Genomic DNA, 16,992 nt, shown 5'->3' with positions numbered 1-16,992 from the left:
AATTTCTACTATTTTTCCAGCCATCCCGCGGGGCCTGGTAGAGGCTACATGAGAGCAGCATCCAGGCCTTTAAACATCCGATCGTTGTAGATTCAGTGTCAACCTGTTTGAATATTTAACCACGGTCCTGGGAACGCGAGCAGCTGATGTCCCACATTGCGTCAGGTCATACAGCTTTGACCGTCATTAACAGCGTCTCTCAGACAAGAGTCTATAGCTACTGGACAGCTCTTGAAGACCCCCTACGTGCAACATGAAGCGCCTTGTGTGTCTATTTCTCATCATTATGGTGTCGGAGGTGGTGGTGGAGGGCCTGTCCATCCAAGGTATGGTTAGCACAGCGAAACATTACTTTCCATACGATTTTGAAAAAAAAACTTCCCGGTATATCTGATATGCACCATATGTTCCACATTTACACACATATTTGGATCAGAGGACAGAAATTTTTCTTGATAGTGTTATTTCCAGATTAGATCTATTTTAGACGGATAGATAAGTACATTTCTTTCGAACAAGGAATACAAAATTGATATTAACGATACATATCTCTAAAACAACTTTATTATTACATGTATGGTTATATTCTACAAGGGGGGATACTTTGAACCGAAGTTACTGTTGCATTTGTGTCTTACAGGGAGGGATGACATAGAGCAGCGCGTGCTTTCCTGGGTACAAATTCAGTAATGATATATTTGTGCCTTCCAGGCAGGAATGATATGGACCCATGCGTTACACACGGGGAGAGTTACTGCCAGTATCGGTGCCGTCAAAAGCAGCTGAGCGGGTTCTGTAACGAGGAGAACCGCTGCATCTGCTACTACGACCCCAACAACTTCTTCTGAGTAAGACTCTTGGCAACTTCCGCTTGTTTTTATAAACAAAACAAAACGAAGAAAAATATCATACTTATACAATGAATGGACCAGGTAGGTCTGAAAACTGGCGGTTGAAGGTGTTAACACCCGTCCGCTACATTTTATTTGTTAGGATATTACAGCACACAACACAAACACTTGCTTAACCTTCTGCCTGATAAGGTAGCCGTATGGCACCAAATTTGCATTGGTTATGGGGTTAGGCAGCGGGGAGAAGGTTAAATTTCCTTTCATTTACCTTTTTACAGAAGTATAGATATTCCCGCTAAAATTTTAAGACTTTTGTTTGATACTCATCCAATTCAAATATCGTTCTGCAGGATAGCAGGTGATGTGTGGAGAGGCGCCACCTAGCAGCTGCTCACGAAGTGCATCCTCTAAAAGTTTGTGATTCCGCACAGTAAACAAACCGTGCAGCAAAATATGGTTCATTCTCGTCTTAGCATCTGGTTGTTTTCTTTGTTGTTGTTGATGTTGTTAATAGTGAATGTAGATTACACAGCTTGTTGTTTGCTTATGTTGGGTGGTAACACAGAGTTATTACATTCTATTTATCTATTATCTATTATCAGATAGAACCAAATGATTATCATAGGAGCCTTCCTCTGTTGTCATCCTCAATTGAGGTCAAGCATGTCCAACGTTTAAAATCAAGATTGAAAAAAAAGCCAAATAATGACAAAGAAAGAGATTGAACTAGAAAAACACAATGAATGAATAACAAAAGAGCAAGAATATAAGACCATCAATTCCGCAAAGTTAACATTTGATTAGATATTGATGATAAAAGTAGCAACTCACGACAAGAAAACATATTTACTCGGTCAAGAATGCACGGTGACTTTCCTTTATTCAATCTACAAATTAATCATTTTTCACTAATCAACTAGCAGGTCAACACCATCATCTCGGCGGGTTAAGCTCGTACCGTGTAACTAACCATCCTTGAAATCGCCGGATCTTTTCCGCCATCTTGCCCATTCCTAAGATGCGCATGTTGGACTCGTCCACAAACGCTTTTCCGTACCAGAACTCACTGTGAGTCAAGATAGTTTCCCGCCCTTTTCCCTTCCTTTCTGTCAGAGTCAGATGAATCACAGACGGCAGCTCAAAACTGATGGGAACAAATCTGACTGTGTACCTGTACAAACAAAATGTTGATTTGATCAGAAGTAAGCTTTAGTTTTTTATTCAAAAGCAATACAAATATCGTATATTTGACAGTAGAAGCAAATTTGGTTCTAAATGTTATTGTACAAACATATTGTGAAAATTCATACGCTCACAGACTCTAGGATGACTGCTCAAATGAAATAAAAGATATACAAACCTCTGGACCAACGAAATCGCCATCCAGTCCTCTGCGTGCTCCACAGTGTAGCCTAGAGTTTCAGCCTTCGTCAGGGCCTTTGGAAGCTGGCAGAAGGCTGTGGTGATCTCGCGCTTGCCGAGAAGCCTGGCGAACGGGTCTGTAAAGGTGGCGCCCGGGGCGTAGAAGCCGAGGTGGTCTGATGACGGCTTGCCCTGGTACAGGGACAGGACTGCCCGCACGAGCGGTTGGCGGGACTGGACGATTCTCTTTTTCTCTGTCTGTGATTACATGGACATAATCGTTACGTTGCGATGTTGTAAACTGTTGAGTTATCTTAACGACTTCTGAGATGTAAAAACAAGCACATACACCTGGACATGTCGCTGGACACAGAGTAAGAATTTCGGACATATAACCAGACTTAAAGAGGGAATATACATCTGGGCCTAGCATATAACTACCCCTGGGAAAGAGACAGAGGGCGTCATAAGATATCTGCAGTCAAATTTGATCCACTGTTCGAGCCACGTGTCCACATTCTGCATAAACTTACGTTATGCCCGCATTGGGATGATTCATTCTTTGGTATCGTATAGTTGAAAATATGGGTAAGTTCAATTCCATTCGTGTTGGAAAATTACAGTGAACATAAGTCTTCATAACCTTCTGTGTACTCTTGCTACGCTTTTGTTTGCGCTCACAGGGTCCCACGCTCTCGAGGACACTAATCAAGGAAAACAGAAGGAAATGGACACATGAACTTGCATGAGTGCTACGCCAAAGGAAGGCTATAGCAAAGGAACAATTCAGATAGAGACTTTCTAAAAAATACCTCGGTGACGTGAGCACCCAGTCGAGGCCGAACCACTTTGAAAGCCGCGGTCCGGAGGTGGTATATGACGTAACCCTGCACGCCTGCGTAGTAGAGCGCAGAGGCCGTCAGAGCAAGCTTGATCAAACCCATAGTGACGTCAGTACCTGGCCATGGTATGAACTGGAAATCATTCAACAAACAAACAAATAAATACCTTTCTGTCGTCATCTCAAAGCAGATGTTGGGTGGTTTGGATTTTTCTGATAATCCTCTGCCTCACATTTATGTTTATGAAGTTGGAGTAAATAAAAACTCAGTCAGTGCGAAACAAATCTTCGTAGAAATTTTCACAGATTTCATAGTAACGTTATATGAAGAAACCAAGTTTAAGATCGTATGAATTTCATTGTAAAGCATGGCAAATCGACGTGTTGATATAGCAACGCAGCAGAGTTATATGGGACGTCGGTTGCAGTTCAGTTGACCTCCGCCATAAAATACGTCAAACTCCGATATTAAAAACCACATCTTTTGTTTTCAAATATCGTGTGAATTGCACGCTAAACCCAAACTTATTTCCGTTGTTATTCCACATCCCTAGTTTACCCTACTCTTATTGAATGTTAGCCGTGTCGATGTAGGTCAGTGTTTGTAGTACAGGCGAACCTTGTGTAACGTCGGTAAAAGACGGTGTGGCGTGAACTCGTCACACTGACGACATGGACCTCTTTACTACGCCATGCAGCTCTAACCTAGGCTGCAGTTAAAGGTTATGTTATGATTAGTACATGAACCTGAAGAATAAGCACTAGCACACTACAAATGTACCTCGTTTTACTAGAAACCTTGCAGCAGGACGACTTGCATCTTTCTCAGCTGTGTACTTCCGGTAAAGGTCACGAGCAGTCAAAGGTCAATATAGCACCCCTTATTATCCGATAGTATCGCTGTACGATAGTGTGCAGTATTGTTTCGTTCGCTGGTTAGTGAGTAATCTGAAGCCACAATGATGGTATCCAGTGCATGTACATTGCGTGTTTTATTAACTAAGAGAAGTAAATTAGCTCAAGGATCCAAAATGGCATATATCCAAATAACAACGACTTCGTACAAAATACTGCTTTCAGTACAGTATGACACAAATGTCATATTTTGCCAGTGTTTGTTTGTCGATTTATTGTTAAATGCCATTTACAACTCTTCATGAGTTCCAATGCTACATATCTCTCCTGTCCAACCCGGGTAACAACGGCACGACGTCCCCTGCCGGCCTGGAAGGTACTGCAGTCTCTCTCGCAGGGAGGACGCATCTTCCTCCGACATGAGCTGTGAAATTAGAAAAGTGCTTAATCATATACATTTATGTGTAGGTTAATTAATTTGTATCCAATTGACTGTTTGTATGTATGAATGAAGAAGACCTTACGAACGTCGCTGTACTTTTGTTGTGTCAAGAAAGATTACCTTATTTAGGTGAAACGATTAAATACAAGATTAGTGTCCGTGTGACACTGTGCAATATAGGGCAGTCAGGGATAGCATACTTCACCCCCTTGACGGTAGGTGCCTTCTAGAATTCTAAACGAATTTTAATTTTGCTCATCAATCAAATGTAAAATAGCGAGCAGTACACTCAATCATATGGCGACAAAATCTTACATTTTGCCCAAGTGGATACACCGACGAAGCCCCCTCCTCCACTTGTCTTTGTTCCAGTGATGGGTCCGTCGATGTTCTTTCATAAGTAGTCACACATCTGAAATTACATATACATAAAATACGTTCATGAGTCAAACAAAAAAGAATTTTAATGGCAAAGTATGAAGTGAATGAACCTAGTATATAATCAACAGAGCTAGAGACCATGGATACTATAGCTAATAGTCGTCAATATGATAGAAGACTTAAATTACGAAAGTTTCTCTAGATCTTGCCATTCCATGTTTCTTTTGCAAAGATATAGATTTTCTTAGGCACTTTGCCATGTTTAGTATCATTCCTTATTCAGGTATGAAAAGATTGTCGAATACTGTCTTAGTCTTACCTTCCGTGGTTATTGCACTCTCTCATGCTACATTCAGCTGCCAGCTGCACCATTTTCTTGGCAAATGGCCCGAATGTTGTTGTCACATAATCGCGAAGAATCAAACAATTCTCCTGTAAATATGAAAATACAAATTATAATGAAGAAACAAGCATCAGAAAAAATAATAATTAAGAAACAATCAAACTCATCCAACTCAGTAAGGTTTGTATATGAGAAATACAAAGCCTATAAAGAATGAACCTATCAACTAATCTATCTTCACCGCCAGGGATATGGTGTTTCATGTCTTTAAGGCATAATTACAGACTTAGTTATACCCGTACTCTCATGTCAGGCCAATCGCTTGGATACGTCAATCAACTACCAGCCTGCGATCGGTCCTTCTCACTTGGTCTCCATCTAATCAAATACACCCCCCCCCCCTCGCCATAATGTTGGGCGGAAAGTTTCCAGCCAATCAAATTGTCTCTTGGCCGTAGATGCCGACATGATTGGCTGGTAGCTTTCACTCCAGCAACGGGAGGCTTGTCGATTGGCTGACGGCTGAACGGTACCAACGCGAAGAGCACGGCTTGCAGACCGGTATGCCATCACGGGTCGTTACTTGACAGATGTACAAGCGGGCTCGGTATGAGAGGATGGTTGTATTGGATATATAACTCGTGCCTTGGTGTTAACGTCCGCCCAGGCCCCCCAGATGACCACACCGGCCGACCCCTGCCCCGCCGGCTCTTGTATGGACGAGGCCAGGTCAGTCTGAAGAACGATATGAGGGCAACATTGAAAAATGCACATCAATTGTTATAGATAACATCATCATGTCAGGCGGGTTGCCCGGACTAACACTAACACTTACAATAGATAACACTTACTATCAATATAAAGGAAAACTACTCTCCTGTTAACATCATAAAACCCACACATTACAGAAAAAGTGGGATCATTCGTCTTCCACTGTCTCGCAAAAAGAAGCCGAACCCAATAAGCTAGAACTTAGTGTCAGTAGTTAAGACTAGAGCAGTCATATGTTATATTGTTCATCATTATCCGTCCTTCCACTCTGTGTTACGTATACATGTACATGTACTTGCAATTAGCCTACGGGCAGGAATTTGCAATAAACTTTCAATATTTCAGTTTATGGCCATTTCCTTATTTGCAGAGTTGATTACATTAACGGTCATTTCGTACTGCATTCAGTGTTGCTCGATTATTTTCTATACATGTTTCTGATATCTGATTAGAAACACAAGTGCAGGACAACTATGAAATAGATACACAAAAGGGCATTGTCGTTTTGATATTGATATCATTAGACTGAAATAAATAGTGCTATCAAAGCTTGAGTTCGAATTTCATATGAATTTCCTTACAGACATTATAACCATGTAATAAAGCCGACAACAAAAAACTAACTTCGGTAAGATACTCCACTGACTCCCGATACCGAAGGCGCACGTAAGGGTAGACGGGAATATCCGAACTTTGCCGACTGTTCATGACTCGGAAGGTCTCGGCCACTCGGGCCCGAACGAACTGTTCCGAGCTGGGCAGTCTTTTGAAGACATTGGACAGGTATATAGAAGGGTATAACGCTGTGCTCTCCTCCCACAGCCATTGTAGTTCGTCATTGTCGGATTTTACTTTCTGAAGGAAACAAAAAGTAGTTTCTTTCACAAAGGTAAGTGAGAATGCGCACTTTTGACGACATACAACTTTCAAAATTTAATAGCGTTGTTTTTAGTATCGAAACACACACACGCACACATACATACACACCCGGGCACACAAACGCAATGCGGACACATACAGAAACACACGCATAAACAGACGCGACAAGTATAGTAACACACAGAGACAAACACAACTACAACTAGAGTTCCACGAACACATTATCTTCGCGAAATAATCATGGCTTATTATGGAGAGTGATTGTTATTTACATGCTTATCACCCCCTGCAAATCTGATCATACACCATACCGTTTGGAAGTTATAAGGGGTGGGGGTGGGGGGTGGAGAAAGGAGTCCAGCCTAGATAAGGCTAGATAAATCATTTAGTGGTACAGGACTAGTATATGTATCTAGTGTGCTGATATATGTTATAACAGGTCATGAAAAAATACGAGTATGTTGATATCATATGGGCCACACAGGTTTGATATTGCAATGTTGTAAGATGAAAGTGATGATGAAATGGTACAGTCAATATATATGAATAAATCTTTATTTCGTATCATGCACATTTTGAAAGACATAGTACATGTGACTTTTCCGTGCCTGGCATCGCACGTGGTGCAGTTTTGGTGCAGTGTATTCTCCGAGCAGAGGAGTGGGCCCGGCTGTTTTTTTGCGTGTTTTTAGGTGTTTTTGTCAGGCTTTCTATTTTGTCCCCTTTTTGTTATGTCGCCAACCGTGTGTTGGACACGAATTCCTAAATTGAACACGTTGAAACCAACCGGACCCACACCTCTGCTTGTAGAGTAGTCACTAGAGAAGTGCCCCATCTGTTGTTTATATAACCTACTTTTGGCAGGACATTGTTTACATGACCTATGTCAGGGGATACTGTCACACACATGTTTGAGAGTCTTATTGTTATGAAATACAGCGGGTTTTCAAACTTCCCTTACTAATAATGCTAATTAGCTCCTGATTTGCATAATTGGTCTTTGATTCTGTAAAGCACCATCTGAGCTCTCTACATACCAAATATCACGACGATCAGTCGACCCCTTCTCAAGTTATTCATGTCTAAATGTCAAAACAAAAACACCCACTGCAGTTCTAAACAAGCCGCTAGGGTGCCCAAACTTACACGTCTTACTTTCTGTGGCATGAACTATCTACCACACAAAAATCATGACCATAGCACTTTCAGAAAATATGCCCCCAAATTTCGAAGCTCTGCTGCAGTACCTTAGGTGCCCGCTAGAAGGCCCATTATTAAACTTGACCTTCTTTTCTGTAAACCCTACCCATCCACTAAATATCATACAGATCCATCAACACCATCTGTGGCGTCGGTGTGGCGTAATGGTGAGAGCATAGGGCTGCCAAACAGCGTGGTTACGTGGCCCGAGTTCGATTCCGGCTCTCCCCCAGACATGTCTGGACATGCACCCGACGTTGTGCCATTGGGAAAGGCACTTCACACAAAATCTCTCACTTCACTCAGGTGTAAATGAGTACCTAGCTTTGTCTAGGGACGTCCCTCGGGATAGGACGTTAAATGGAGGTCCCGTGTTTGGGGAGAGCCACACCCCGCGCACGTAAAAGAACCCACCACACCTTTCGAAAAAGAGTAGGGGCATGCCCCGGTGTGCGATGGTCCAAAAACCTACAGTCGGCCGCACATGGGTTCGCCCTTAGTAATAGCCTCTGGCTAGTTGGGTAACCCTGGCAACATGCCGAACCAATAAATAAACATTTAAAAAAAATAAGATCCATCAACAGCTTCTAAAGTTATGCTGGCGACATACAAATACACATCCACACAAAGCCCGCTGCAGTACCGACGACGACAAGGGGAACCATTTTTGAACTTGACCTCCGTTTCCTCAACATCTACATGTAATATAGTGCATATCAAGTATTATACATACTTGATATATAATACTTGATATAGATGCAGATGTGTGTATGATATTATGATATTATGATATAATGATATGATGATATGATATTATGATATGATATTATGATTTATAATATCATAATATCATAATATCATAATATCATAATATCATAATATCATAATTTTACAATATCATAATATCATAAAATCATTATATCATTATATCATAGTATCATAATATCATATCAGAATTATCATTTCCTGATCTGCTTATACATACTTGATATGCACTATATTCCTCAATTGAGGAAATGATAATTCTGATATGATATTATGATATTATGATATTATGATATATATTAAACCACATAAAGCTTATTATGATATAATGATATAATAATATGATTCTATGATATTGTGATATTGTGATATTATGATACTATAATATTATGATATGATATTATGATATTATGATATGATTTTATGATATATTGTTATATTCTGATATTCTGATATTCTGATATTCTGATATTCTGATATTATGATATTATGATATTATGATATTATAATATTATAATATTATGATATGATATTATGATATTATGATATTATGATATTATGATATTATGATATTATGATATTGTGATATTATGATATTATGATATTATGATATTATGATATTATGATATTGTGATATTATAATATTATGATATGATATTATGATATTATGATATTGTGATATTATGATATTTTGATATTATGATATTATGATATTATGATATTGTGATATTATGATATTATGATATTATGATATTATGATATTATGATATTATGATATTATGATATTATGATATTATGATATTATGATATTATAATATTATGATATTATGATATTATGATATTATGATATTATGATATTATGATATTATGATATTATGATATTATGATATGATATTATGATATTATGATATTATGATATGATATTATGATATTATGATATTGTGATATTATGATATTATGATATTATGATATTATGATATTATGATATTATGATATTATGATATTATGATATTATAATATGATATTATAATATGATATTATAAATCATGATATCATAATATCATAATATCACAATATCACAATATCATTATAACTCATAATATCATAATATCATTATATCACAATATCATAATATCATAATATCATATCATAATATTATAATATCATAATATCATAATATCATAATATCACAATATCATAATATCATAATATCATAATGTCATAATATCATAATATAACAATATATCATAAAATCATATCATAATATCATATCATAATATCATAGTATCATAATATCACAATATCATAGAATCATAATGTCATATCATAATAATATCGTATCATGCTGTATTATAATATCATTATTAATATGTAAATTTTCATTTGATATTGTTGTTATTGTTCTTTTATTGTTCTTATTGTATTGTTCTTGTAGTATTCATAAATTCATAAATTCATAAATTCATAAATTCATAAATTCATAAATTCATAAATTCATAAATTCATAAATTCATAAACTTGATTCGCGGGACTTTGAATGTGTTTATAAATTTATTTATATTTATGAATTTATTTAAATTTATGAATTAACGAATTTATGTATTTGTGACTTTATGAATTTATCAATTTATGAATTGATGAATACTATAAGTATGCGTTTCAATATAGATATAAATGAAAATTTACATAAACATTGATGAATATTCATAGACATTTACAAACATTGATGACTATGAATATTGGTGGTGGATTCTGCATCTGTATCATGGAGAAGTTTAGGTAACATCGCCTTTTTATCTGGTGTTATCAATCTGAGAATGGGGTCTAGCTATTTACCACATTTATCGAACGTTAAGTATTTTAGTGTTATTGTGATAATAATTGGCAACACACCTCAAGCTCATTCAATTAACAAGGCTGCTTCAGGCAAGGAGTGTGGTTTGTAGATGTTAATGCTGTTGACTTTGTAACAGTGGGGGTTCAAGCGCCTCCAACTGACCAGTCTAACTGGTCGCGACCTTTTAGCCTAGTGGTTAAGGCGTGCGTGCCTGTGATCTGGCCTCCGGTTTAGGCGTGAGTTCGAATCTCGGTTGGGATCACTTGTTTCTTCTCGCTCCTTTCATTTGTTTCAACTGTGGTCGATAGTTTGGTGACTGTGGTAGCTATGCACTTCACTCCATCGGCTGAAATATATCGGCTGTGTAGGATTGACGTCTTGTGTAGCAACAGTCATCACCCCTCCTCCTGTTCCATTTCTGTCTGCTCTGAATGCCGTTGCTTGTGGCAGAAAATTTTCAGTCTGTTGTCGGCCATTCAGGAAGGTTTCCACGAAACAGAAGACATCGACTGGTTGTGTTGATCTGTCAGCTCTCATGTTTTTTAAGATGTTCCGCGTAGGAGTATATTCAGGAACTTGACATTTAATGCAAGTACATGTATCATGGTCTTCTGTTTCAGGTTGTTGTGTAACCTTTGACACAGGCAGCTGTTTTAGGAGTTCCATTTCTTTAAGAACATATATTTTGGTTTACAGTATTGTAATTGCATACGGTTTAAATCCCAATAGATACAATCCGTTCAAACTCAACATGACGTATAACTGACCTGAGAAAAAACGACCCGTTTGCGCTCAAAGGGGACAACAGCTTTGTCCAGTGATCTACCTTAAACTTTAGGTACAGTCCCATGCTAAAGATTGAGGATACTGTTCTCGTCGGGCTTGGATCGTCCGCTTGCCGTAACTGAGAACTTATTGAACATTGTCTTTTGATGGGTACCGCATTTGGGTAAATCTTTCTTGTATTTGCTTTCACTGTCGAATTTTACGAGGAAGGTGTGGACATCATGGCATGTGCTGTCAATGCCTACTACTGTTGCGAATGCGCCCTTAACAATTCCGTCTAATATGTTAACGTTGGCAGTGACCACGACTCTTGCCCCTACTGCTATTGACAATATCTCTCTAAAGCCTCCTGTTTCACTTTTTTTTTTGAGGGTGTTAGATTTGTGATACCTGTTACTGTTTTTTCGTGTCTCTGTCTTGAATGTGAAACACCCTGGAGGGGAGTTCATTCAGGTCCTGATGGGTAGCATAGGTCTGTTTTAAAGATTATCCTGATTTTGAGGATGTTTATGTCACTATCTGCGCAAGAACCTTTTCTTACTCTCATCTACGAAGGACTGTGGTCCACATCCAGTGTGGTATATACAACTGCATTTTACAAACCACATAAAGCTTAGTATAAATACTATAATGCCTTCTGTAGTGCCTGCTGCTTGCACATTTCCTTATATTCATCGTTTTGACTTGTCCCGCACAGGGCCAGACCTTTCCTGTGTTTGTTGATATAAACTCCGTCCCAGCGGGAGTGTAGTTTGGCCGGTGGTTTTTGAGGTCACCAGAGAGCATCAATCTAATTTGCACAGGCCTGCTGACAAGCAGGTGTTGTCCTTAGATATAGGTCGACAAAAGGTACTTAAAAATGTAATTATAAACAAGCCTATTTCACCACTTAATTAGACCCTGATTACAATTTCATATGTCTTTATTTGTTAATCATTACCTCAATAACCTACCTGTCCAAAACGATGCAAATTCATCAAACCCTACCCGAGTTATTCGCCTCCAAAGGTAACATAAAAAAATCCCACTGCAGTTCTAAGCAAGCCACTAGGGGGTCTAAACTTACATCACTCACTCCCTGCCCCAAGAGCTGTACACCACTTAAAAATCGTTACCATAGCACTTCTATGAAATTTGACTACAAGTTTTCGGCGAATTAATAAACTTTCCTCATTTATTATGCAAATTATCGTCTTCTTTGCATGACAAGTATTCAGTTATGTAAAGCATCACCGAAACTATCCACATGCCATAAATTATGATAATCCGTCAATCCCTGCTGGAGTTATTCGTCTCCAAATGTATTAACAAAAACGCCAACTGCAGTTCCAAACAAGCAGCTAGGGGGCCTTAATTCCCACCACTCACTTGCCGTTCCAGAAGCTATATACTACCAAAAAATCATGAACCTGACGCCTCCAGAAAATTTGGCCTCAAACGTTGAAGCTCCGCTGCAGTACCTCAAATACCCGCTAGGAGGCCCATTATCAAACTTGACCTTCCTCTTTGACATCACTACCCATCCACGAAATATCATGCACAACAGCCAATAGCTCCTCGAGTTATGCTGGCGACATACAAACTCTCACACATACAAAGCCTGCTGCAGTTCTGTAGGAAAGCGCCAAATAAATCATTTTTAAACTTGACCTCCGTTCCCACAATCTCTTCCAAACTACTAAAAATCATTGAGATCCATCAACGTTTCCGTCACTTTTTTTGCCTACATACAAAAACAGAAAAATTTAAAGTCCGCTGCAGTATTGTTGGAAAACGTCAGGTGAACGATTTTTGAACTTGACCTTCCTTTGCACAACCACTACACACCTACCAACTATCATGAAGATCCATCAAAGGTTTCCCGAGTTATGCTCTTGACATACATACAGACCCATACAACAGCCGGCTCAACCGAAAACATAATCTGCTCCGAGTTCCTCGGCGAAGATAACTACAACACACACATACACCACACACACACACACACACACACACACACACACATACACATACACACCCGCGCACACAAATGTATACACACACAAACACACACAGAAATGTAAAGTACTGAAAAGCCCTTTTATGTCCTAATCACAAAATCCGTACATTCGAAATTACAAGATAATATATATAAGGAAATGGTCACCTTCCGACAGTCATAGCTGGGGTCTTCTTGTAATCTCATCAAGTGTGGGAAATTATAGCAGTCCGGGAACAAGTAGAACCCCCAGAAGCCTCCCGGGCGTACCGTCTTAACCATGTTCAAGGTTTCCCCCATCCACTTCCTCGCTGCTCCCTCAAATTCCTCTTTTGCTTTTGTCGTCACTTCCGCCCTGCTAGCATACGGTAACTCTTGTCTGACGAGCTCTTCCGACTTTGTGCGATAGATGTTCTTCGAAAACAGCAAAATCAACGGTATTTAGACAGAAATTAAGATATTTAAGATTTTGATATATTAGTACCAGAAATCTACACCCTAAAATTCATGATTATTATCTAAAAGATAATAGAACAGTAAAATACATGGCCAGAAACTATTTTTGAGCGCGTGAAGTGTTTGAAAAATTAGTTTGTGTCATTCATTGTGTTCTTCGTGAGCCAGTCTCGAACTATTGAATCATATAAAAACGTTTCTCTAGGCAGAATTCAATGAGATTGATGAAGGAATTTGCTCCCAAGCGCCTCTTTTGGACGTCCTGTACTTTTGAACTAGTCTCCAAGCAGATATTTGGTGGCAAACTCGTTGCACTTTCATAGTTCCCCGTTTCTGAGTCAATGAGCCTCCCAACATCTGCTTGGAGATTACCTTGGAGCCCCAGTTCCTTCTCCACAGCGGTCTCCAGAACTCCCAGTCGATCACGCCCAGACCGCGATAGTCGGCGTCGGGGATCAGTCGGGAAATGTCGTCTGTAGCCTTGGTAAGGTGGTCCTTGAGGTCGGCTTTCTGCGATACACGACTCGATACAGTTACGATTGTGTCATGGAAGTCTTGTAAAAGACTCGATGGTTATTCACTCATCTTACACATATAGATGTTTATAGTACGTGTTTTTGTCTTTCACACCAGACCCCCTCTCCATAAGAATTTGTGTCCAATCATAAGTCCTGTTCTTTACCGTGAGATTTGCATGCCAGGGATGTACGAAAACGCTTAGATGAAACAAAATGCAACCTGGGTATTATAGGAATGTGCATAAAAGTTTGATGGGAAAAAAGTCCACTAAAAAATGAACAAAAATTGTCACCCGGACGTATCATTTACATTAAAACATCAAAACTACATTGTGCGATTCGAACATTTTTTTACAATAATCACTTGAACAAAAGTCGTTCATTTTCTATAAATCCTTACCTGAGGTAATCCTCCGTTATTCTCCTCTCCGGTCTGTTCGTGAATGTTCGGGTACAACCCGAGGTCGTTGGCGTAGAAAATGGTCATGTATGTTCCATTCCACTCGTGCCCAGGGTTGTACACGATCTCGTACCCATCCAAGTTGATCTCAATGCTTAGATTTAGACCAAATAATATCATGAGTTTCTTTTACTTGTAATTTTGATTAACATTTCAACATGGACATTTAACATGAGATACAGCACATATGTCCCTACCAAACGTAATGTAGGATTTTTAAGTGATATCTAATTACAAATCTTATTAATACAGATAAACGTAACGATACATTCACATCCATTGCGTTGAGAGTTTGACAAAGAAAGGTTTGGAAACACCAGTGCTGTTTTCCTTCTTTACAGTCGTTGAAATGTTTGACTTAAACCTGTCGTTCAACCATTTATAAGTCTTATAACTGCTCAGATCCTCAAACAGAGGGAACAGTTTCAAAGGAAAACGGGGAAGGGTTACATACTATTACACAAAGAACTCGGAACGCCTCAAGGATCTGAGCACACAAGCACAAAAATTTAGCGAATCTGTTCACTCGTATTGCATATCCATCTGCTATATCTAACGTAAGATATCGAATGCGTTGTAGAAATAGTATCTGCTATTACCCGAACTTCTTCGTACATACTCTGGATGGGACGTTCCACACAATGTTGAAAGGTCTGTCCGGTAACGCTGGTCCTTCCTGTGATACATATGCCTGGCCCAGTAGCAATAGAACGAAGACGTTTGCCCTTGAACTCAAGGTCATCTCGGAAGAGTAGTCTTTTGAAACAGTATTGGAGCAGCTGAGCACGAAAATAGAGTCCTCCGAACTGGTCAGACCAGCTGCCAGTCAACCTCTGAACTTTTACCCACCAGGAGTGAGCGTAAACCGAACATGCAGTGTTTGTACATATCGACAGGGGTCTCTTTTCACCATCACCATCCCGCCGGCCGGTCTCTAATGGTATGGAATCTAACACGATGCTCATTGTCTGTATCTAAACGAAAGTTTACTTGATATTACTGTAAGGCGTTTCCGCGTGACGTCATAGCCACCTTAAGCTTGATAGTGTTAGAACCTGGAGATATCAGATGTCTATGTACATAATGAGTTCGTTCGTTCAGGCCCTCCTCCCAGCGTGAACGTCATCTCGGTTTTATTTACGTCCTCTTCAGAAGTTGCTACTGGTTACAAATATTTGTTAGGTCAAGAAGCTAAACATTGCTGGATAAAAACACTCTTTCCAGCGAAGAAAACAGGGGAAATGCAAAGAGGTTTCAGCTGTTTGGGCTGTGTGTGATTAGCTGACGTGACCTCCAGAGAGCGCAAACGGAACGAACAAAAACACCGTGCAGCGAGACAATTACGGACCCGGTAGTTCCACCTGAGTGATCACAACGAGTGGTTCGTTCTCGGCGGTTTTATGGAGTCAGCTGTCCTCATAGAGAATAATAAACAAACCGCGGTACTCAAGAAGTAGAACCTGTGAACACGTCTACCATTCTTGAGTGTGTGTGTGATTGGTTTATTGAGTGAACTTTCTTTGCAGCCCAAAAGGGCTGAATTGCGAAATTCAGTACATCATCTTAATTAGGCTTAGCGTGGGATTTTCCATACATGATAAAATACAACCAATAAAATCTGACTGTAAAATCAACACTATAAATAAAATTTCCGCTATACGTTGCTGTTCAACAGTTTGGTAATAAATGGCGGGGGACTGTTAGCATACCACTTTGTACGTGTTGGTATGAGGTCGAGTTTACTTGTTTGTCTTGTGGCCCTCCCGGCACTTCGCCCCTTCGGTGCGGAAGCCACTGATGGTAGAGGTTTGACTTGGACAGTTTTTTCCAAACTCCATGCACAGGTTTTCTCTTCAATTTTGTCATGGAGGCTCTGGAGTGACGCTACTGTGTGTTTTACATTGTTTTCATTATAATTACCTCTCGAGGTAATACTGCAAAACTCTTTTCATATTGCAACATTCTAGGTAAAAAGAGTCATGTTATAGATTTTTGCAGCACTAACTCCTAACAAGGTGACCATGTATGAACGCGTACTGGGGCGTATCTAACGTAAATAGTTCATCTAAACACTGCCTATTCTGCACGAACATGCAGTGGTAATCACATCAAGTAAACCATGGAAACTAGACTTTGTTTTTGTCAACAAACTCCAAGTGACGGGTATTTCAAGGTGGCCGTGTGTAAATGGATTATTGCGCCATTGTGAAGGGAAAGAAACGCAACACCGTGTTGTTCTCTGCAGCGAAACTGCTATTTATATTAGA

General features: G+C 39.3%; 1 protein-coding gene and 1 long non-coding RNA gene across 4 annotated transcripts; one reads left to right on the top strand and one right to left on the bottom strand.

Moving 5' to 3' along the window:
* Positions 1-149: 149 nt before the first annotated feature.
* LOC136442897 (uncharacterized) lies at positions 150-1,312 on the top strand. The gene is made up of 3 exons (XR_010757063.1): positions 150-326; positions 712-848; positions 1,202-1,312. It is a non-coding gene; the product is annotated as an uncharacterized lncRNA (long non-coding RNA).
* Positions 1,313-1,712: 400 nt separating this feature from the next.
* LOC136442880 (hyaluronidase-1-like) lies at positions 1,713-16,323 on the bottom strand. 3 transcript variants are annotated; one of them, XM_066439891.1, is made up of 12 exons: positions 15,345-16,323; positions 14,666-14,819; positions 14,120-14,257; positions 13,460-13,705; positions 6,471-6,701; positions 5,715-5,810; positions 5,052-5,164; positions 4,667-4,763; positions 3,836-4,333; positions 3,026-3,187; positions 2,212-2,471; positions 1,713-2,022 (listed from the first exon to the last, which is right to left on the bottom strand). In XM_066439891.1, the coding sequence occupies exons 1-9, from the start codon at positions 15,410-15,412 to the stop codon at positions 4,199-4,201; spliced, it is 1,278 nt and encodes a 425-aa protein (XP_066295988.1). In that variant the 5' UTR covers positions 15,413-16,323; the 3' UTR covers positions 1,713-2,022; positions 2,212-2,471; positions 3,026-3,187; positions 3,836-4,198. The 3 variants fall into 3 exon arrangements, with proteins under 3 accessions (XP_066295988.1, XP_066295986.1, XP_066295987.1); XM_066439889.1 differs by having other exon boundaries at positions 15,325-15,730; XM_066439890.1 differs by having other exon boundaries at positions 5,721-5,810; positions 15,325-15,728.
* Positions 16,324-16,992: the final 669 nt, after the last annotated feature.

This window comes from Branchiostoma lanceolatum, chromosome 10 (genome assembly GCF_035083965.1).
Source record: "Branchiostoma lanceolatum isolate klBraLanc5 chromosome 10, klBraLanc5.hap2, whole genome shotgun sequence".
NCBI classification, from domain to species: Eukaryota; Metazoa; Chordata; class Leptocardii; order Amphioxiformes; family Branchiostomatidae; genus Branchiostoma; species Branchiostoma lanceolatum.
Note: the sequence above shows the minus strand (reverse complement) of the source record. Positions and strands in the feature narration are given on the sequence as shown.

Coding starts and splice junctions, on each gene's coding strand:
- LOC136442880 (XM_066439889.1), bottom strand. CDS start 15,467: ATGACCTTGAGTTCAAGGGCAAACGTCTTCGTTCTATTGCTACTGGGC. Junction 5,165..5,714: donor ACGTTAACACCAAGGCACGA/GTTATATATCCA, acceptor TCATATTTACAG/GAGAATTGTTTGATTCTTCG. Junction 4,334..4,666: donor TGTATCCACTTGGGCAAAAT/GTAAGATTTTGT, acceptor CTAATTTCACAG/CTCATGTCGGAGGAAGATGC.